The sequence below is a fragment of the Drosophila suzukii genome, chromosome 2R, assembly GCF_043229965.1.
Source record: "Drosophila suzukii chromosome 2R, CBGP_Dsuzu_IsoJpt1.0, whole genome shotgun sequence".
Taxonomy (NCBI): domain Eukaryota; kingdom Metazoa; phylum Arthropoda; class Insecta; order Diptera; family Drosophilidae; genus Drosophila; species Drosophila suzukii.
In genome coordinates, this window is record NC_092081.1 from 20,571,033 (window position 1) to 20,594,477 (window position 23,445).

General features: G+C 40.6%; 2 protein-coding genes across 4 annotated transcripts in view; both read left to right on the forward strand.

Annotated features, from left to right (window-relative positions):
* Sema2a (Semaphorin 2a) overlaps positions 1–15,635 on the forward strand; it is a 36,096-nt gene extending 20,461 nt beyond the window's left edge. For all 3 annotated transcript variants that reach the window (XM_017074642.4, XM_017074641.4, XM_036813301.3), the window contains 13 exons: positions 6,270–6,357; positions 6,949–7,000; positions 9,228–9,296; positions 10,152–10,259; positions 10,507–10,644; positions 10,717–10,849; positions 11,134–11,490; positions 12,016–12,244; positions 12,688–13,024; positions 13,194–13,357; positions 13,424–13,576; positions 14,001–14,109; positions 14,542–15,635. In XM_017074642.4, coding sequence (XP_016930131.1) covers positions 6,270–6,357; positions 6,949–7,000; positions 9,228–9,296; positions 10,152–10,259; positions 10,507–10,644; positions 10,717–10,849; positions 11,134–11,490; positions 12,016–12,244; positions 12,688–13,024; positions 13,194–13,357; positions 13,424–13,576; positions 14,001–14,109; positions 14,542–14,613 — 2,009 coding nt within the window. In that variant the 3' untranslated portion in view covers positions 14,614–15,635. The remainder of the gene's footprint in view (positions 1–6,269; positions 6,358–6,948; positions 7,001–9,227; positions 9,297–10,151; positions 10,260–10,506; positions 10,645–10,716; positions 10,850–11,133; positions 11,491–12,015; positions 12,245–12,687; positions 13,025–13,193; positions 13,358–13,423; positions 13,577–14,000; positions 14,110–14,541) is intronic.
* A 1,644-nt stretch (positions 15,636–17,279) lies between these two features.
* Positions 17,280–19,199, forward strand: loopin-1. The gene has a single exon (XM_017072403.4). It carries the CDS (start codon positions 17,500–17,502, stop codon positions 19,081–19,083), a length of 1,584 nt encoding a protein of 527 aa, XP_016927892.2. The 5' UTR covers positions 17,280–17,499; the 3' UTR covers positions 19,084–19,199.
* Positions 19,200–23,445: the final 4,246 nt, after the last annotated feature.

Consider the following 23,445-nt stretch of genomic DNA (forward strand, 5'->3'; position numbering starts at 1 on the left):
CGAGCACCTGGGAAACTGGTGAACTGTGGAACTGGGGAACTGGTGAAACTGGGGAACCACCCAAAGCATGTCAGCACGGAGCTGCGTGGAGCTGTTCACAATGGCGAGTTTGCCGCGAAATTGAATTTCAATGCAATGCCCGACACCTCCAGCTGCAAGTGGGGCTTAATATTGCTTCCCTGCGAATCGGAACGAACCATTCCCAAGCAACAAGCGGCGGGAAAACATCATTAAAACTGTGTTTAAAGCGGACCCTTTTGGCCAAGTTTTAGTTGGCCAGCGTTGAACGGAGGGAAAATCACGTTTCGCCTTGGACAACTTTGCCAAGTCCACTTGCAAAAAACAACTTAAATCTGGAGGAAAAACTTGTGGAAGTCAGCAAGGGAATCGGAAAGATTTCTTAAGTTATCTTAGCTTAATTTGAAATGTTAAGTGTTGTTAATGTTATTTAAGGAAATACCAGAACAGGATACACGTAGTTAACATTTTGCGCCTTCGATTTGACTTTTATATACTTAAAGATAATAAAGCCTAGTATTGTTTTAGTATTTACAATCTTAAAGACCTTACTTTAGTAATGCTTTATTACACTTGCTTGATTCTTTACTAACTTACTGGATATATTTTAAGAATTCTCGACGATTCTAACATGATTTCATTTGTGAATTCATTTTTATCTGGATAGCCATGACTTCTTAAAATAAATTCAGTCAGCTTCTAGCCCAAGTCAATTTTATCTATTTCATATAGAAATTTCTTTGAGATTATTCTCGGAGGCTTACAAATTTCCTTGTTGATGTAAGAATGTTTGCATAATATTGTTTATTGATGTCAAGGTTTGTTATCACCAAGAACCAAGTTCGATAATGATGTTTATAAATGTTCTTTAAGAAACCGTGACCTAATATATTGGTCTATATCGTATATAGAAAAAAACAAGATCATAAAAAACCAAATATATGTTACTTAGAATTTTTTTCAGTGACCCATGTACTTACACAGTTATGTAACACCCGATTGATAGAACCCACTTAATGTAGGCGTTGCTGATTACAGCAGAGGAAGTACGCTTATCGCTCGCCGGGCGAAGGAAAAGCGCCAAGAAAAAACAAGAGAAAAGTCCGAGGAAGCTGTGGCCGATAGCAAAGTGTCGCAAAATGTTGCAAAAGCAATTAGCACAGGCAACAGGCTAAATGCAATCAATCAACTGCAAATGCAGTTAGGCCACAGATTTTGTCGTTTGCCATAATTCAATCACCTTAAATTGATGCAAACAACTCGCTTAACGTTAATTTCAATTTGCCCATCATTTTAAGGTGAAATTTAATTAAATTTCTATTCACTGCCTGCTCGTTGGCGTATGTGTATGCGTATTTGTATTTGTATTCTGTGCCGGCTTAATTGACTTAGGCTAAGCATGCTAAAGACCAGAATTTGCATTCTCTTTTGTCTGGCCAAAATGCAGAATGTTGCATATGGCAAGCAAGCTGCGGCTTTGTGCGCACTTAAGTGGCAACAAGATTTCCAGCTGGACTCCCTGAATTCATGGCAAATTAAGCGAGCCGCAGAATGTTTCAGTTGTCGAGCAAATTTGCCATAAAGGTGCTGGGTAGAAAAATAAAACGTGGGGAATGTAGTTTGGGATAAGGAAGTTGGGAATACTCTTATAGTTCGAAAACGTTTAAAATATAGTTTTAATATTTTTAAAAATGGCTCTTATTTAACCTAACATCTTATTAAGGGAGCGTTTAAAAAACTATAAAACATTTTACATTAATAATGTGCTAATATCATAATAAATATTACCTTAGAATATTACGAAAGCCTAACTTAATAGGGGTTAGGATCTGATAACCCCGATTCAAAAAGCCTATTATATTACATAAAAGAAAAAGTTAAAATAAAATGATATTACTTGCACTTCAGTAAACGTCATTAAAAACTACAATTTTTTCGTGGCTATAAAATTTGAATGAAAAATTAATATTTTTACAAATTGGTTTTGATTATCCAGTTTTTTTGTACTCACAACTCGTAATGATACCTAATCCTATACGTAATTGTTTGGTGTTTTTTGGGTAACGTTTGTGTAAGTAAAATCTTCTGTTTTTTAAAAAATGTTTTTGCTCATTTCAGTTTTGAGTTTCAGCTGAAAAAGGAATTACCCCCTACAAGGGTATAAAAAGTGGGGTTTTAAAACTATTTGAACCGTTTATGTGGCACACTCACACACGAGCTCATCAAATGAAGTTGCACCGGGGAGCCACCTCTACTTGTGCCTCGTTTTTAACCAAAAATGAAACAGTTACCGCATCCGCATTTTGTTGCGTTTTTGTTGGCAGCTTTTGGGCGATGTCCATATAACTAGGATACTCGGATGGTTATGGTGCGGCATGGGATGCTGTTGCCATTGCAGTTGCTGCTCTGTCTAGTGGTGTTTTGACTGCTCTTTTGATGCTTTTTTATGAGTGCGCTCGTCGGGTTTTTTGCATTTTTGCTATTTTGCAACAAAATGAACTTGCGCTGCTGCTGCGCACTGCTGTTGCCATAAAATGAACTAAATTGAGTTGAAAATGTTTCGCACGCCCCCCTTTGAATTTCATGGCTGCAGTGTGGTATTGCATTTTAAAGCTGCTGCCCGAAGCCTTTGGGCATATTCACTGTCGTACAGTGCTGACAATAAGTATATTTACCATGCATATGCGTTTTAATTATATACACAACAGACAATCGGAAGGAGACAACCTGGGAGTGACTGTGTGTGGGTCTATTGTGTTGTTTCGTGCAAATGAAATGGCAACCACTTTGGGTAAACATTTCGGTTGACTCCCCGGTATTCATTCCCCCCACTTCCCGGAAAACCCTATTCTTCTTTGGATTTTCTCAACCGCACCCCCATGACAACCCCCCTTTTCTGTTTCAGTTTGCAGCCCAGGTGCAGACGTCTAGACGGCTTTTCGAGTGCTTAGAGCCGACGTGAATTTCTCATAATTAGCAAAGGCACTGAAATAAGTGGGGAATTTTCAGCAGGGAAATTCTGGGTGGATACTGCCAAGCTGCGAAATTAACTAAATGGTTTGTTTCGCAGTGCAGACCTTGAGAATTTGCTTATATTATTAAAAGTTCGGGTGATATGAGCTTCTTTAAATAGTTGTATATGTTTATTGTATAACTGTATTAATGATGTACCAGAACAATCTTCTGAACTAAAATATATTTTTAGGATATATTCAAAACTTTAATACTCTGTATGGGCACTGCCAAGCTGGAAAATTAACTAGGTGGTTTATTTCGGAGTGCAAACTTTAAGCACTTGCTTATAGTATAATATAATATAATTTCTTCAGGATGTATCAGAACAATCTTCATGACAAAAATATATTGTTATGATATATTAAAATCTTCAATTGTCTATAAATATAATCCCAACCCTAAGTTCTTTGTGTTTTCTTTATCTTTTATTGGCTTTTCTGTTGATTAAACTTATTCCCCATTTTTTCACAATCTCTTTTTTGTCTAGACTTTGGAATGTTGAGCTGTCAAAGAGCAGAAAATTATCAAAGGATTTTTGAGTTTTCCTACTTTAAAGGTTATTTCCCTGGCGAGCTTTGGATTAACTTAAAAGTAGCCCTGGGCTGTTGATTTGACATAAAAGCCTTGAGAGCTGGTTCCAGTTTATGTGTCATCTCTTGCAACCAATTCGGTATTTACCTAAACATTTCAAAGGTAAATGTCAGCCAAAGTCCGTGCACCTGCAGCTGACATGGGCGTATATATATACACATATTCCAAACCTACATCTGCCTGGGGCACGGTCAAATGGGCGGATTGAATGGGTGGCACAACATTAAATCTACAATATGCTCATTGCACGCCCCTCGACTTCCCCTTTTGGCCATCACTCGCATTTGATTTGATAATAACGTTTTCGGAAATGTCATTTTCTCCCTTCCAGAAATTGATTTGACTGCCTCATCTTGGCTCTTTTCGCTCCGTTTTGCCACGTGGGGTTGGTCGTAAAAGCCAAACGCATATTTATGAAGAGCATAAAAATTATTGACATATATGGCGGAGTCATAAATGCTCATACCCATAAGCACTCCCCAAACTCCTTCCCCTGAAAATGCCAAAAGAAAATTGCCAAGCCAAAAAAAAGGAATATAAAATTTGGCGTTTTTTGTTTCTTTTTTTTTTTTGCCTTACTCAAAGGCAGCTCGTAAATGCAATTTGATTTTGATTGGACTTGGATTAAAAGCAAATAAAGTTCACATCTTAAATGTCAAATTTTGAAAGGATTTTAAGAGTTGCCTTTGGGTAAACTTAAGAGGAACATTCGGGGGAGATTTGGATTGGACTTTAAAGGGGAGTATGGATAAATCCCAAAGGAGAAGAAATATACTTTAAAGAGGAATAGATCTTAGGAGATTTTTTAAAAATATTTTCAAACACTCTTAATGCCTTATAACAATATATAAAATATATTTTCAAACATTTTGGATGGAGTAGGGATTACCATTTTTTAACAAAGACCAACTAAATAAAGTAAGGTTTACTCTTTAACTAAATGGTAAAACGTCTTTAACAAACCTTTTTTAAACCAAGAAATATACAATTGGTTCAAAACACCAACTTAAAAGCCTTTTTCACTCCGCCCCATTAAGTGCCACAAACCGATTGGATAACCTCGTTTCGCTAGGGTTCACGTTCTTTAGTGCCATCAATTTTATGTTAATATTTGCCATATTTTTATTGGCTTAATCCAGTCATGAAATCGTGGCAATATGTTTTTACTGGCTGCCGATGACAATTGGCCCCCATAAACAATTTTGCAAATCGTTGTGCGCCGGAGAGATTTAACCATTTCCGCAGACTTCATGAAACATTTATAGTTTTCTGGCTCAGAGGTCAAATGCGTTATTGACTTGTTAGCTCGCAACTCAATGTGGCCAATTAAGTTGCGTATATGCAAATTATTTATTAGTTTTTGTTATGCTTCGTTGGGCTGGCTTTAAGAGCAGGTTTTCCTCGTTTAAGATGTGAAAATAAAACTGAAAAAGTTGTAAAAAAATAAAAAGGCAAATGGCAAAGGCAAAAAGTCGAAGAAAAAGCAGGAAAGTTCGACAGGCATTCACAATAAAAATATGTACAAAAGCATTTCAAGCGTACACAAGTCGACTTCCTGTTTGGCAAGGACATTCTATCCGAATTGTGCATGCAAACAAGGATACGAGCGAGTGTATATGTGCGCACTTCTATTGTAGTTGGCCAATAGGTTGCTCCTTGTTTCCCTATCCCTCTGCCCCAAAAATATATTCACTCGAAATCGGAAATCAAAAATAGCTACATTTCTGCCGGTGGGGTCTTGGGTTTCCTTTCCGTATTTACATATTCCCATTGTTGGGCATGAGCATAAATCGGATGCCAGTTGGTTTTGGTTGGGTTTGAGTTTGAGTCTGGGTTTTGGGTGCTGGGTTCTGTGTTCTGGGGTCCTGCCCTTTGTTTGCTTGCTGCCTTGCTCTCTGACCTCTGTCATACTTTCGGCCATTGTCCGGCGTCCGTTGAGGGGGATAATGCCTCGGTCATCCATATTACTTGAACGACATTTGACACTTTTGGCTGCCACAGCTTCCCATTCGCTTCCCACTCCTCTAAACATCTCTCATAATTCCCATCAGCTCCTTGGCGGCAAAATTAATTGCTGATGATATTGAAGTAGCGTTGAGTGACAGGCGGGCAAATACAAATTAGTTTAATTAAAGAATTGTGTGCTCAGCATTTAGCGATAACCACATAACTAACCACACATGTACATTGTACATGGTCCACATCCTCCCGATGGGCAAACAATTTTGCAGACAAAGCGACGTCACTGAAATTAACATAATACAATGCTTATAATTAATGGGTCTTGTTTGTATCGTGCCCTAAACCCTCCTTATTTTCTGCTTTGCCACGGGCAGAACTTTAATGTAAATAAACAGGACAATTTTCAAGCTCTCTATATTTTTTGCAAGGGCAAAACATGTTCTCGAAAATGTCATTTGATTGAAATGGGATATCTATCTGTATCTTTGGCCCCCCAACCGAGCTTCCTGCTCCTGTTTTTGTCTGTGGCCAGAACTGTCCGGCGTTCTGTTCGGGAATGAAAACTTTGTTGACTATCTAGACGCTATGTCCGGCGTCTGCGACTGGGTTCACTTAGGGAAAATTTCTTGAGCAAATATTGAGTTTACTTAACTGAAATATTTCCCTTTTTCCTATTTTTTCAGATCATGTGCGGGAGTTCAACTGCGGAAAGCTGTATTATCGTACATTCCATATGAACGAGGATCGGGATACACTCTATGTGGGAGCCATGTAAGTACAAATCTCTTAATAAATTAATATAACTGTAATAATTATTACAAGATTACGGTTTATAGGTAAAACTAATTAGTTAACATCCGAAATATATTCATAAAATCATTTTAAAGTATACGAGTCAATTACATCTTGCTTTTGTACCACAAATTTGTAACCAGTCGGCACACGCGGAAAAATTGAGGCTTCAAAAATGATTTCGCATAAATTCGTAGTTATAATTATCATTAAGACTTGTTTAAGTAAAGAAAATACTAGGAACACCGTTAAATTTAAGCAGCTGTCGACTAGTTTTCAGTTAAGCGGGCATAGGGAATTGCTCTCCTCAATCTCTGCCGCCACACAAACAGTGTAGAGCGCCGTTCAAATTATTTATACAAATTATTGTATAGCGTGCCGTCCGCTGAACTGAAGCACAAAACATAATGAAATATAATTGGATAAACTACAAAGCTTATTTTCAGATCTGATTTTTTACTCTTTAATGAGGGGTATATGATTATTGATAGAACCACAACCTCTTAGCCGTAAATCAAAAATGTCCACCAAACGAAATACGATTATTTATATATATTTTCTTTCTTTCAGGGATCGTGTATTCCGTGTGAACCTGCAGAACATCTCCTCGTCCAATTGTAATGTAAGTACCGCTGCCATGACTTCGCCTCTGATTATACTAAATGCCTCAGATATGATAATCCTAGGGCACGCTTTTAGGCTAAGTCCTTTCGTCACCAAGGGTCGCCAAAGGGGGCGGTTGTCCAGGAGGTGGCAGGTTGTCCAGGGTCGGACCACAAATCCAACTGACAGCAGTAAGGGAAAAAAATCGTGAAAAGCTTTTGGGCTAAACAACTTTGCTTGCGGCTCTGGCTGTTGCTCTGTGGCATATTGTTAAAAATTCATTATGCGCCGCGTTGGCAGTTGGGGATGAGGATGAGGATTGTTGTGTGTATGTGTTTGCCATAGTTTCCAAATGGCCGCTAAGCTTCTTGCCGCTTTTTGTGGCCATAAAGCGCCATCTAAACGTTGTCAGCACAATACACCGGCTTAGCAGCCTTTTAGGCGCACTTCAAATGGCAACAACCACGTCGACAGCCACAAATCTTCGATTCCCTCGGCGCAGCAGCAGAAAAAAATGTTTATTTTAGTTAACCCACAGGTCCTACCTACCCAGCATCAACCTCGGAAAAAGGGCCAAAAAACATATTTAATATGCACTCTCTTGTCCGGGCATTATGTTCCCGTAGTATTCCCCAAACTGGTTCGGTTCAGGCAGGCTCAGGTTTATGCGTTGCCCAGATATATATATTTTTTTGGGCGACGCCACATACGCGAACTTGCCACAACATTTGCGAGGCAATTCGATTACAGGAAGTGCTACCCCGTGTCCTGGTCTTGGGCTGTTTATGAATTTATGACTTGCAAAAGTTTGTTTTATGAGCACCGCACACCTGACTTGGTACCGTCCTCTATTCCATTCCGCTCCCTGCCATTCGGTAATATTCCAAGCCCTGCAACGCATCTCCGAGCCGAATCGTAAAAGTCTAAGAGGTTATATTTCCTTGTAGCATGTTCGCCGGCCCAGGATACGTCAATATATTTTATGCGGTTAAGTGCGAATACATTCGCCGTGGGCATCATTTGGCTCTGGCCTATACACACGGAGTTGCACTGGAGAAAACTGGGAGAAGAAAGACATATTGTGTGTACTGGAAAGTGTAGATTGACTTTTTAGCACATACATTAAAATGTCTTAAAGGCGATTTCTCAATTTCATGTTAAATTTTCAGTTTCTTATCTGTCAGAGAAAGTTAACATGAGGTTATATTGGCCTAAAACACGAATTCGTTTTCCCAATGTGGGAAAACAAGAAATATTACTCTGACATGCTATTACGAAACAGAATGTTTTTCGAAAACGCAATTAAAACACCACAAAAGTTAACATGACATTGAGATATCGGTCAGATTCGCTTCTCGATAGACAAATTTAACTTGAATATTTTCCCTAGTTAAGAGATATTAAGTCAAATAAAACCTAACATTGTATTAGGAACCTTCATTTGTCCGAAGCTACAACTTAACTTAATGACAAGAGTTAACATGATATTGAGAAATCGGCCCTAAAGTTTGATCTTAACTATAAATGTGTTTAGTTTATATATTATCTTCTTGATTTTGAACCCCAGTATTAGTTTATATTATAGTATTAAAGATATTTTTTGGTAGTTTTCAATTTCTCAAAGAAATTCGGGATGTCCCTACCTATTTCGGCTCAGTGCACCCCTGTGCCTCGTTTGCTCCCAGCTCCTGCACCTGTTCCTCCTCCGGATCCCTGGCTCCTCATCACACTGCTCCCGCTGCTTTATGCGCCAAATGCAAATTCAACTAAATAATACATGATTTTGGTTTTATATGAACGCTCTGCTGCGACTGCCTGCCTCCCAAGTGGGCGGATGGGTGGTAAAGTGGGTGGTTGGGTGGCTAGAAGGCCGGTGGTGCTGGGTGGGTTGCCCTGTGGGTGGCTGCGGCGGCAATGGAGGTTGGTGCGTGAAAATATTTCGTGTGTGCTTGGGTAACATTACGTGATTTATAAATAAATTTAGTTGAAAGCATTCTGAAGGTGCCACGGACGACTGCTAGTTGTAGTTTATGCCGCATGCGGCAGACGCAGCCTCCCTTGCTCAACATTTGCAATATACAATTTTTGTACTTCAGCTTTTTTGAGTAAATTGAATTTTTGAATTGATAGAAGCCACGGCACGTGAGCTTTTAACCTAATGGTTAATGGCTGCAATCCTTGGGATGAACTGAGATGAACTGGATTTTGTATATATTTATATAATTTATCTTTGGTTTACTTTGCAGCGCGATGTAATCAACTTGGAGCCCACGCGCGATGATGTGGTTAGCTGTGTTTCCAAGGGAAAAAGTCAGGTGAGTGCAAAAATATTTGTAATATAACAAGAAATATCTGTAAAGTGCAGGCTGTCATCTTTATTTAAATTTTGAAAATTCCCCAAACTATAAAAAACGCTGACAATGTGGAAAAGTTAAATTCCACATGGAAATATAATCCATAAAAATCCATAAGAATTTCCTCAATATGCAACCCACAATTGTTTTACTTTTTCGTCAAATTCCTGTGCTCTGCTGCACTTACTTTATATATTCCCATATGTAGTATGCTCACAAATAAATCACATCCCGGCGGAGGTATTTCAGTAACTCGATTGCAGTTTAAAGCCAAGGAAATCCCATCGACTGGGAATGTGGCAGACGCTTCTGTTGCAACTCGTTTATAATGTGACAGCAAATCCTTTCATTCGAAATCAATTTCAAGTTATTCGTGGCAGGAGCAGTAGCAGCAGCAGCAGTAGTTGCAGCACCAGAAGCAGCAACAGCAGCAGCATGTTGCATGTTGCACACACACGAACAACATGGGGCCACATGGGCATCCTGCTTAAGTCATCATAAAGCTGCTTGTGTGCCAGTGGCGCTGGTAGTAATTTTTGCAGCGTTCCGTTGCATTGTTGCCAATTGATTTAGCTTCGGCAGCGACGCGTGCTATTGCAATTTGTCCACATTTCTGCCACAAACTCGCTGCAGCATTACGGAACTATTTCGATATTGCTGCGTTTCGGGGGTACAAAACAGATGATGTCGCTGCTGCGCTGCTGCCTTACAATAAATTGGAAAAACAGCCCCACAACATTGTCATTGTCATCCCAACCCATCCTGTTCTTTTGTGTGTGTTTATGCTTAACCATAATCGATATGTGTTTTTTGCAGATTTTCGATTGTAAGAACCATGTGCGTGTCATCCAGTCAATGGAGCAGGGCGATAGGCTCTATGTGTGCGGCACCAACGCCCACAATCCCAAGGATTATGTTATCTATGTAAGTCCCGCCGATTGGGAAGCCATTTGCCATCTGCCATTCGCCGTCTTTCATTCATGTAGCCATACAAAAGATTGCCACCGACAGTTGACTTTAGATGGCAATCACCAGTTGCTCACTCAGCCCTTGACATCTATGTATTCATAGATAAAGCAACTAAACTAAAGTCAAACACTCGAAGGGGAATCTTTTGTGCACCCACACACATTTCACTTATTCACTCTTTTCTTCTGCTTTCAAATCCAAGGCGAATCTGACTCACCTGCCGCGCTCGGAATATGTGATTGGCGTGGGCCTGGGCATTGCCAAGTGCCCCTACGATCCCCTCGACAACTCCACTGCGATTTATGTGGAGGACGGCAATCCGGGTGGCTTGCCCGGCCTGGTAAGCAAATTGCTCGCATAAACTAAAACTTTCTCGGACCCTAACTGAGGCTGTAAATTTCCTCCTTCCCAGTACTCCGGCACCAATGCCGAGTTCACCAAGGCGGACACGGTTATTTTCCGCACTGATCTGTATAATACTTCGGCTAAACGTTTGGAGTATAAATTCAAGAGGACCCTGAAATACGACTCCAAGTGGTTGGACAGTAAGTATCAGATAAATGTTCATTGTTTTTAACATTATCATAATCATTCATCACAAAATATGGCTTTAAAAATCCTTCTTTTTCGTGGGATTTGCTATAAGCAATTCCTTCATACAATTCAAGTTTTCATAAATAATATATGAATGTTACCGTATCATACCTGCTTATAACTATAAAAACCTAGTTTTGAGCATCCATTTTCTGGGAAAATCCTAGAATTTTATAGAATCCCTTATCGTTATCATTTTCTTTAGTATTAAAAAATTATTTTTTCTAATTTTCAGAACCAAACTTCGTAGGATCCTTCGACATTGGGGAGTACGTGTACTTCTTCTTCCGTGAGACCGCCGTGGAATACATCAATTGTGGCAAGGCCGTCTATTCCCGGATTGCCCGCGTGTGCAAGAAGGATGTGGGTGGAAAGAACCTGCTGGCCCACAACTGGGCCACCTACCTGAAGGCCCGGCTCAACTGCAGCATCTCCGGCGAGTTCCCGTTCTACTTCAACGAGATCCAATCGGTCTACCAGCTGCCCTCCGATAAGAGCAGATTCTTCGCCACATTCACGACGAGCACTAATGGCCTGATTGGATCTGCCGTATGCAGTTTCCACATTAACGAGATTCAGGCTGCCTTCAATGGTAAGCCCATTCGCCTTTTGGGGGCGATCCGCACATCGCATCGCGTTGACATGCAATTTTCTCCGCTTGTCCATTGTCCCCCAAGTGGATTGGGTGGCACTGACTTGGAATTGGAAACGAAAATGGAAATGGCGCCCCATGCAACTTATTGGCAAATTTTATTTGCCATCTATACAGTGTTTTATCCATTCGAGAGAGATCCCGATCCCTCCACCCCAACTGGGTGTTTGAGTGTTTTGTAATTTCAGTTCAGTTCCGTTCAGTTCGATTCCTTGCCGTGCGCAACATAAATCGCATTAGAAAATCCATTTGAATGGATTATGGCCACACACATGGTGGTTCTCTTTATTCTCCACCGGCTGAAGGCTTAGAGGAGCACCAGGCACCAGCTGACACCTTTGGTCGTAGATTTAAGTCTTCAATTGCAGCTCAGCACTCCAGAGCTTGATAAACTTTTTTCTGTTTCCTCCAATCTCATATGAGCAATTATTCTGTGCTCTTTTACTTTTTATCCGACGCGCACAGGTAAATTCAAGGAGCAATCTTCATCGAATTCCGCATGGCTGCCGGTGCTTAACTCCCGGGTCCCGGAACCACGGCCGGGTACATGTGTCAACGATACATCAAACCTTCCCGATACCGTCCTGAATTTCATCAGATCCCATCCACTTATGGACAAAGCCGTAAATCACGAGCACAACAATCCAGTCTATTATAAGAGGGATTTGGTCTTCACCAAGCTCGTCGTTGACAAGTGAGTGTTGCAACAAAGTGTATCCTTTCTATTTGCAGGTGTGATATTCGACATTTTATTTTAGTAGTTTAATCCTTTTGGGATTCGGTAAATGTGAAAGAGAAATTGGAGGAATTTTGTTATATATACTTTGGTGTTTATTTTTTAGAAACAATCTTAATATTTTAAAGCATTTCACAACTTAAATTCCTTAGTGATTATTACCTGTAAAATATGTACATCCATTATATTTAAATTTAAAGCTAGGGAAATTAAATAAATCTCAAAAGAAAATGTGAAATAAAGCAGCTGCAAGTTGCAAGCTTATTATGAGTAATGAGTTCATATCGCTCACCCCTTCTGAGCTCGTAAATTAAAGGCTCACTGGTAAATCCCATAAGCGGCTTTAAAAGTATAAGGTTAATTCAAGGTTACTCATATGCGTATTAAAACATTTTTTCCAGAATCCGCATTGACATCCTCAATCAGGAATACATTGTGTACTATGTGGGCACCAATCTGGGTCGCATTTACAAAATCGTGCAGTACTACCGCAACGGCGAGTCGCTGTCCAAACTGCTGGATATCTTTGAGGTGGCTCCAAACGAGGCCATCCAAGTGATGGAAATCAGCCAGACACGTAAGAGCCTCTACATTGGCACCGATCATCGCATCAAGCAAATCGACCTGGCCATGTGCAATCGCCGTTACGACAACTGCTTCCGCTGCGTCCGTGATCCCTACTGCGGCTGGGATAAGGAGGCCAATACGTGCCGACCCTACGAGCTGGATTTACTGCAGGTATATAGGATGATTTAACTTCCACCAAAAACCAAACAAAAATGTGGTTAAAGTTGGTGAAAAACTTGCTTGCTACGATTTTTTATCATCAAGTAGTAAAGAGACCTTTTCCAATTAAATGAAAATCGCAGATAAAACCAAATATATAATATCACGCTTTCATCTACAGGATGTGGCCAACGAGACGAGTGACATTTGCGATTCAAGTGTGCTCAAAAAGAAGATTGTGGTCACCTATGGGCAGAGTGTGCACCTGGGATGTTTTGTCAAAATACCCGAAGTGCTGAAGAACGAGCAAGTGACCTGGTATCATCACTCCAAGGACAAGGGACGGTGAGTGGAGTTCACTGGAATTTGGTTTGATTGGCACATAACCAATCGTATGGGTATCTTTTGCAGCTACGAGATTCGATACTCGCCGACTAAATACATTGAAACCACTGAACGTGGCCTGGTTGTGGTTTCTGTGAACGAAGCTGATGGCGGTCGGTACGATTGCCATTTGGGAGGTTCGCTTTTGTGCAGCTACAACATCACGGTGGATGCCCATAGGTAAGCCAATATATTCTATCATTATTGAAAAACTATCTTTAAAGATATAACAAGAAAGAACGCTATAGTCGATGGCCTCGATTATTAAATATCCGTTATTGAGCTTAAGGTAGTGCGAGAGAGATATGCATGCAAAAAATCGTCTGTTTTCGAGATGGCACACATTATTTGTTTAAAACTTTTAATGAATAGTCCGATTGGCATGTAGATCGGTATGGATATCAGAACCCAATCCCACTTTTACTTAACGGCTAGTGAACTTGATTAAGAACTTATTCTTTATAGGGTCGGAATCGCTTCTACCTGTTACGTACTTTCCGACTAACCCTGTATACCCTTTTACTTCTTTCTTATCCTCTACTATAAAAGATATAAAGATATTAAATTACTCCCACATAATAATTATTATAATCCTACTTTATAGGTGCACTCCGCCAAACAAGAGCAATGACTATCAGAAAATCTACTCGGACTGGTGCCACGAGTTCGAGAAGTACAAAACAGCAATGAAGTCCTGGGAAAAGAAGCAAGCGGTAAGTGATAATGAGACCCAATGCCCCGGGGGTGGATTTGTGGTTAAATTAGGTTGGCGGAATGGTGGTGTTGGTGGTTATGGTGTTTCTGGGGGCACTGGTGTGCCGAAGGCAGACACACACCATAATAAACGATTTTACTGGCAATTATTTTAATAGCCTTCGAGCCGCGGAGCGGCTGTCCAAACTGACACCGAAACATCAAATCAAAGGGAAAATAATAATAAAAGCGGTGTAAGGTAGTTAAGTTGTCATTATCCAAACGCCCCACCTGTGGTGTGACCCAAATGCAGGGTAATTGCCCACCTGGGTGGGAGATGCAATGGAAATGTAATTAAAATGCAATCACTTTGGGGCTTAAATGTACGTACCCCCGCAGTTATATTTACTAATCGTGTGTCTTATGTCCTTTCTTTTCCATTTCGTTTATAGCAATGCTCGACACGGCAGAACTTTAGCAGCAATCAGCATCCGAATGAGATTTTCCGCAAGCCCAACGTCTGATATCACGAACAGAGTTTCGCCCTCAACATGCCGTCATCGTCCAATCAGTTTTAGTAAATCGAATGCGAAGAGAACAATGCCGATGCCGAATAAGAGACCCAGCAAGGAGGACGGTCAAGAACCCATTATAATCATTATTATCACCGACATCATCATAGACATACTTTCTTCAGCAATGAACAGAAAACTCTTCCTAAAGGATTATGCATTTACCGAGGCATTTACAATGCATTCATCGACTTAGACTTAGACCTAGGGTATTATCGCATGACACAGCTCCTCCCGTATGGTGCATTTCATCCACTTAAATCGATTCACATATAATACCATAAATACGCCACAACCAATAGTTAGTTACGACAATTGAACATGGAGATACATATAAAACTGCCGCAGAATCGCACATTCATATCGTTATTTGAATCTAGACTTTGATCAGTTTCAGTATGATAACAACATATATATATACATATATCCAAACTTTGAACTTTCAAGGCTTCCTTATAAATATGGCAACCTAAATGTAATCGAAGAAGCAATGTGATGTTAAGTTTTGATAAATTTATTAACAGCCTAACTGCATAATCGCGATGAACACAATATAAATGTACTATAACGACACATAAATTGAGATTGTACACACGCAAGCATACGAAACGGATATATGAATCAGCCCTAAATCGAATACAATTCTAAACTCACAAGCAATACTCGCCTAATGTGCATCGACATAATTAACTCGAATCGGTCCATAGCTTATATACTAAACGATATCCAACAAATGTTCATTAATGTGTATTATGTATGTGTACTTCGGAAGCCAGTTTAATCGTAAACCCCATTTCCATCTTGCCCCACTGAACAATTTATTAGAAGGTATTTCGATTATGATTTTAAGTGTCTTGCACTCTCTTCAGACTAAATGTACTTAAGGTAATTTGCAAAAATCTTTAGTTATTAAGCGTTTAGTTATAATAAAGTGAGATAAAAAACATTTTAATAAAAAATATCTAAAATTAAAAGGTATTTCACTGGGTTTTTAATTGGGCTACCATAGAGGTATTTTATAAAGTTAAATGATAGTTCATTATCTTCAAAATATATGAATGGTTATATATTTGTAAATGTCTTTGAATACTTATCCAAGCTTTACATTTAACAATAATAGATCCCAAATTGGGGGTGTGAGAAAATGCTCTCCAAATAATAATAATTTTGAATTTCATTGCAGCTCTGCTTATCTGCGAACACATTGCATAATTCCAACCGAGTGCGCAAAGACAAATGTTAATTTTAAATCAAATACTTTGAACTATTCAACTTGGGCAAATATTTTATAACGAGGAAACCCAAGCCGGACATCGGGCAAAGTTAGCCACCCCCGGTTGGCAACAGAGTGTGTGTGTGTGTGTGTGTGTTAGCCAGGTTGTTGGAGACAAAGTTTGTCGTGCTGGGGACTCCGGCCTTTCGGCCAGGTCAAGCGCAAAGGCGAGAAATAACCAAATTTCCAATTTGGTTTTCGGGCTGCCTGTGTGTTTGGTTTGTCGACCCTTCGGTTCACCTTGCTCAAAGCCAAAAGGCAAACATTTGCGTTGAATGTGTGGGAAAAGATTTGCATATTTCTACGCTCGGCTACGAGCAACATTAAATTGAATTCCATATTCAAATAGTCGAGAGATAAGCGTGAGCATACTTTCCAATTATAGATTGTCCACCCGCAGACAAATAGAATTAAAGTGTAGCATTTTTGCATAATACATAGTGAGTGTGCCTTCCTTGCAAACTGCGCCTGCTGCCGCTGACTGTTCCCACCTTAATTAGTTATGCAACACCAAAAATTAAGCTTAATTAGCGTTGACTCACTGGTTTGGAAAATTAATTATTTCCACTCGCCGTTATTATTATCGCTGTGCACTTGGCCGGAGCATCAGGGCCCAGCTTCCGGCCCCGGTTGTTGACTACTTAATTGAAATTCATATGATTTTTTCCTTTGCGCTCTCCACTTTTGTCATTATCATTTAAATAGCGTTGAGGGCGTTTTAATCCCGGGCAGGGAGTTCCTCGTTGACAGGACTTCTTGGGCAGCTCAATCTCGCTGTTGGTTAAATGAAAATAATGCATATTAGTGGCCAACTCTGAAAACCCTAAGCTTTGGCTAACAATTATAAAGTGTTAAATATGAGATGAAAAGGGACCAAACTTTTAATTAAATAATGATTTTTGACAATAATAATCTCATTTTGCACGTTACCTATGAAGTTAGTCGAATAACTGATCAACTTCATAGGTAATAAGTAATAACCAAAGAATAAAATATTTACCAAATGTTCTAGTACGAAATCCCAAAAAAAGTTATACAAAAATATATTTAATTAAACTTAACCTTTTAAAGGCATTTACTTAAATAATTTATTTTATTATATTTACATTTGGAAAGATTCATAAACATAATAATAATATTCACTTTGAGCTATTACCTATAACCTTAAAGTGTTTTATAAAATAGTTCAATAATAAATAAAACTAATATATCTGATATTGAAAAATTCCAGCGCCTGCCTGAACCAAACCCCACCAAAAACTTTTTCCCAAAAAAAAACCGATCCAAGTAATCCATTTCCTCAACTGGGGGATCTGTCAATCCGAAACACAGGCTCGTGCCCAGGGAAAGTTCAGTTTAATTTAGCATGTCGTACGGGTCACAGATGAGCTCGCAGTAATAAAAAAAGAAACAAAATTCTCAGTGTTAATATAAAATCTTTGAAAATCGCGCGTGACTAAAAATTTAGAGTTACGTGGCTCAGTGACCTATTTGCCTCTATATTGTTTTGAAAGTATAAATACGCGTTTGAAAAATTTCCAGTGTTTCTATATTGATATTGAAGTATGCCGTCGTATAAGGATATGTCTTTGGTGCGAGCTGGTCTGCGGTTGATGGGAAGTCGCAGTGATTTCGGCAAGTCGATGGTTCCGCTCCATCGCAGCTATGCCTCCTGCAAGAAACCCAAGGGCGTGGTGGTGGGCGTCTACTCCAAGGATGGCGACAAGCCACCCAAGACCACTGCCAATGCCGTGACCCTGGATGATGCCCTCGGAGGCAAACTGTTGACCCTGATCCGTGAGCGTGGAATGGACGGTTCCGTCGGCAAGGGATTGCTATTCAGCGGCTTCGAGGGCGAATTCCAGGCGGTGGCCGTCGTCGGAGTTGGCAACCAGGGCGCCTCCTACAACGAGAACGAGGAGCTCGATGAGGGCATGGAGAATGTGCGAGTGGCGGCGGGCACTGGAGCCCGGGCCCTGCAGCTCCAGGGGATGTACGAGGTGCATGTGGACGCCATGGAGTACCCGGAGCAGGCGGCTGAGGGTGCAGCATTGGCCGTCTGGCGTTACAATGCCAACAAGAGGAAGAAGAACCGCATCATGACGCCCAAGCTGGATATGTACGGCAAGGGCGATCGGGATGCCTGGGTGCGGGGTCTCTTCAAGGCCGAATCCCAGAATCTGGCCAGGCGTTTGTCAGACACTCCTGCCAACATGATGACCCCCTCCATTTTCGCCCAGGCTGCCGTGGATGCCCTGTGCCCTTGCGGAGTCTCCGTGGAGGTTCGCTCTATGGATTGGATTGAGGATATGAACCTGAACTCCTTCCTGATGATCGCCAAGGGTTCGTGTGAGCCTCCCCTGCTGCTGGAGTGCAGCTACTGCGGCACCTCGCCCGAGGATCGTCCCGTCTTGCTCCTGGGACAGGGTCTCACCTTCCACAGTGGTGGTCTGTGCTTGAAACCCAAGAAGGGAATGGATATGTACCGAGGAGCCATGGCCGGAGCCGCTGTTTGTGTGGGCGTCCTTCGGGCCGCCGCCGCCCTTTCGCTGCCCATGAACATCACGGCGGTGATGCCGCTCTGCGAGCACATGCCCTCTGGAATGGCGGTCAAGTGCGGCGATGTGGTGACCCTGCTCAATGGCACCACCATGGGCATCAAGAACGTGGACAAGGCGCCGGTGGTGCAGCTGGCCGATCCCCTGCTCTATGCCCAGGCCACCTTCAAGCCCAAGCTGGTCATCGACATCGGATCGGTGGCCATGGGTGTCAACTATGCGGTGGGTGGAGGAGCCAGTGGCCTGTGGACCACCTCCAAGTCGGTGTGGCAGAACTTCAGGAAGTCTGGCGGTCTGACTGGCGATCGCATCTGGCGTTTCCCGCTTTTCAAGTACTACAAGCAGATCGTCAACAAGAACATCACTTATGACCTTTGCAACACGGGCAGAGGTCCTGCCAGCTCCTGTCTGGCTGCTGCCATCCTGCACTCACTGGTTCCTTGCGTGGATTGGGCCCATCTGGACATCCGGGGCACCGGCATGACCACCAAGATCAACCCCAGGCCCTACCTGCTGAAGGACTCGATGACCGGACGTCCGACGCGCACTGTTATCCAGTTCATGTACCAGATGGCCTGTTCCGGCCAGTAGAACCCTTCCTCTATGGACACCTCATTTGTGGGCCTGTATTGTAGCTTGGCCCATGTATTCGATATTTGATTCTTTCGTACTGTGTACGCAATTGACCTCTGGCCTGGGATAGCGATCATCGTAAATGTGCACATTAATATCGTTAACAATAAATTGTATGAATTATGAGGATAACAAATTATCAAATTTTCTCAATGTGCGGTTAAGGCTATAGCTTATCTGGGTCAAAGCTAATATGAACTTAAAATCGTTCTCGGGAGACAAATCTTGTTACATAATTCGCTCCGTCAAACCTAAAAAAGAAGAGCTGGCATTTAACCAGAGCCTAACCTCTAGTTAAGAGTTTTTATTTTTCGAAGCAATTATTTAATGGCTTTGAGAAATCGGCACTAAATGAAAGATGTTCATATAGAAATGTAACCATCATTAATACGTATTTAACCCCAAAGTGCGCAATTAACATCCATTATCTGTTCTATGATTTTATAAATTCCATTATCGAAATGGTTAATTTATTGATTAAGCTAAAATTACCCCAATACAATTCCCCGCTGATTAGTACTCAATCAAGCAAAACTTAGACCAACAGTGCAACCTAAGGTTGAGTAATTTCACCTCAGTTTGAGGCCTCCTTTGGTGCCCACCTGTCAAATCAAAATTTGATTTTCAATCGAATAAATATGGCCTGATTTACCAACTCGATTGATGGCAGCATTGCGGATTTTGGGGCTTTGATGTGCGATGTGATTATGTTGACTATAAAATATTTACCTCTTGGCTGGAGTGACGGGAAAATTGCTTTGAAGTCTGTGGTGCGGGGTGCAGAGGTGCCAATCAATGGAATTCGGTAAATGGCATTATGAGGTTGCCTTGATATTGTCCACATACATATGTGTGTGCTCATTCATACAAACGTGCCAGCATTTATCCGGCAGAATGTTACGGCTAATTGCAAACGGAGCACGAAATGGCAAATGTCTCTCTCAATATTTAATTGGTCCCTGCCAGGCTTAGATGCTCAACTGGTCCTCCGGTCCTCTGGTACTCCGATTTGGTCCTGTTGGTCCTGGCTGCCAAAGGATGTTCGCCAGGTGAACATGGGCATTTGACTGCAAGCCATGTAGCTGCAGTTGGCAAATGTTGGCAAATCGCCGTTTGTGTGCTTTTGACTCGGTTTGTTTGCGGCCGCTTGGCCGGTCAAATTTAATTTCGCCTTCTCGAATGCGAAATGGCATACTTCTCGATTATATATTATACACACAGTCCCTTGGGGCCTCGGGTCGAAACCTTAACATTGCACTTAACGCATACAGCTGCGCACAATGTCCTATTTGCCCAAAGATTTTCCATCCGCCCAGCCACCCACCTGCCCCCCGTTGCCCCCTTGGCCCTTCTTGCCATTTGTTACCTTGATTAGCTAATGCTAATTTGGGGATTTGCAATTTCCTCTGCTTGTTTATTTATGCCTCGGCTTGTGTTTGAAGTGCTGATTGTGCGGCCCAAATGTAATACAGAAACGAGTTTGAAATTCATTGGCAGCTCAATTGGCAGATATTTTATAATATCTGTATCTAAACAGGGTTTATTGAACAGCAAATAAATTTATATTTTACCAAATTGGCGGTTGGTATTTGCTAATAAATACCTTTATAAATAGAAATATTTCTCTGGAATACCGAGAAAGAGCACTTATAATTGATTTGTTTTTGCTTTATATATTTGGTTCTAAGAGCCAATTTCTTAATGTCAGGTTAACTTATGTCATTGGGCTAAATTACCGTTTGGAATAATTTTAGTTTCTCAATATAATGTTGGGTTGTATCTGTTTAGTTAAACTTGTAAATATTTTAATATTTTTTAAATTATATCAATTTATAAACTTAACCTGACATTGAGAAATCAGTTCAAAGTATGTTTATTTTATCACCAATGTATTGTAAACATTCTATTGTTAAGAATGTCTATTTATAATAGGGTTTATGTCACAAATCACAAATAAATGTACGTTTGACCGACTTTCTATTACAATACATTTTAAGCTCTACCCCCTCTCTACAACTCTTATACCATTTTAAATACGATTGACTGATTTTCCATTTAAAAGTAAATAAGCTTAAAGACACAATATCAAGTGTCAAAAATGTCATAGCATTGTGTACACTGAATAGCTCTTAAAACATAAATTAATTAGTCTCCTTTGCTTTGTAAAATACGCCTAATTTGTCTTCAATTAGAATACCTAAAGGCGAATAAAGGACATTCTGGTTTCGTAACTCCCAATAAAAGCCAAAAAAAACATTCACAGCTCTCCACATCCAAATCCCCGATGGCCAGATTGCCCTCAGCTGAACCCATTGACTTTGGGCCATTACCGGGAGCAAGAAAAAAAAATTAAAAAACATAAACGTCTCATTTGAACACAAAATGGCAATTTGCTCAAGACAACACCGAAAAGGCTGCCCCCGTGGGCGGCCGGGGGTTAAGTGGGCGGGGTCCCGCCTTGGACACGGACTAAGGAAATGCACGGATTTTATTGCTTATTTGTTAAATGGCTCGAAAAAGTTAATCAAGCGTGATTTTGATACGCCCCAGAGATAACGAATTATACTAGGTGGAGGGAACTTGGGCAAATGATTTTCCCCTGCATACATATGCAAGTAGCCCTGTGTATATATGGTGTGCTTTTTGCTCGGCTATTGTTTTTATTGGTAATTTGGGAAAACAAAAAAAATTCTAAATTTCGCCGTTTGACTTTTAAGAACATGAAAAAAACGCCAAGCTCAGACATATCGTCAACGACACCTGGAGTTTGTCGTTTTATGAATTAATAAGGACGTCAGGTCGGTTGGAAGTCCCCAATCCTTATATCCTACATCCCATAACCCCTAAAACCCCACCGACTGGGACTTCAAAACATAATGCGAGCGGGATAATACAAGGCGTCTTGTAGCTTATTAAACGTATTTTTACAGCATGCTTTACAGGAATTCTCACTTTATATGCAAACATGTGAAACACTATAAACAAAAGACCCCAATTTGCACGCACACACATACGCACTGTTGCCCTCAAAAGCACACACACACACACACTCACATACACACACACAGCTGTTGTGGGGGAAAATTCGCTTTCTATTAAATTTTACAGTAAACTGAATTTACACCCGCTCAACAGCGGGGCGTAGGTGTTGCGGAAAAGCAGGAAAAGCAGCAGCACTTTTCTCATATAAACACAAAATTGCAGAAAATGGCGACACCTGCTGTTGCAAATTAGAAAAATAAGATGTTTCATAAAAATGAAATGTCAGTTTTGGGGGAAGGTAAGGAAAAATAAAAGTGGGGAAAACAGAGGCCCAGCAGCACAGCAGGAAAATCAACAACAACAGGTGACAGGTTATGGAAAGTTGGTGGGCCAAGCCAACACAAATACGACGTAATCAAATTGAACACTTGGAAAAAATGGGAAAAATAAAAATGGTGAAATAAAAGAACTAAATATTTAAATGGAGAAAATAAAAACATTAAATAGGGGGTGCCACAAATCATTAGGGGCTTTAAATCACATTTATAAGTAATTTTGGATGCCTACAAGTATGCAGTAAATAAAGTATAGTAGTCTTTTTGACCGATTTTATTGTACTTCTGAGCCTCAAATATATTGTTGCATACTTTCAGACACCTAAAATTTCAAAAACGAAGTGGTTTGTTTGGCACTTGCGATAAAGAGATTTTTTACTGAAATAGGTGTATTTGTATATTATTATAGGTATAACGAACATTTTCTATACTTTTGGAACATGTAGTTTCACATATAAATGTATATTTTCTTATTAGAAAATCCATAAACAGATATTTTAACCTTCTGAGGTTCTTAAATACTCTGTTTCCTTCAGTGCAACAAAAATTCAGATATGAACAGTTTCAGAAAACCAAAGACGAGCTACTCTGAGTTGATGGGGAATATCTTCTTTTGACATATACCTTTCGTTTTTCCATTTTGGGGATAACTCCCTTCCGAAAGGTAACACGTCTCTTATCAAACATTGTGCTCACAGCGATTGGGCACAAAAGTCATTTAAAGTTTGTTGAGCAGTTCGATGCTGCAACAGTGGATGTGGAAAATGCTCGGGAAACAGCAGCAGAAGCCGTAAACAAACACAGGGCAAGAGGAAGCAAATCTAATAAAATCAGCAGATGATGGTCATTAGACCGAAAAGTAATTTCATTTATTCGCAAACTCGATTTGTTGCTTTGTAGCACGAAGTGCGCACGAGTGCTGCTCCTGTTTCTGTTTCTGTTTCTGTTTCAGTTTCAGTTTGCTTTCTGTCCCGTCCGAGGACTTTGGCCGGGGTATCCTGCA

Bases quoted from the DNA above. Each gene is read 5' to 3' on its own strand.
- loopin-1 (XM_017072403.4), top strand. From the start codon at position 17,500: ATGCCGTCGTATAAGGATATGTCTTTGGTGCGAGCTGGTCTGCGGTTG.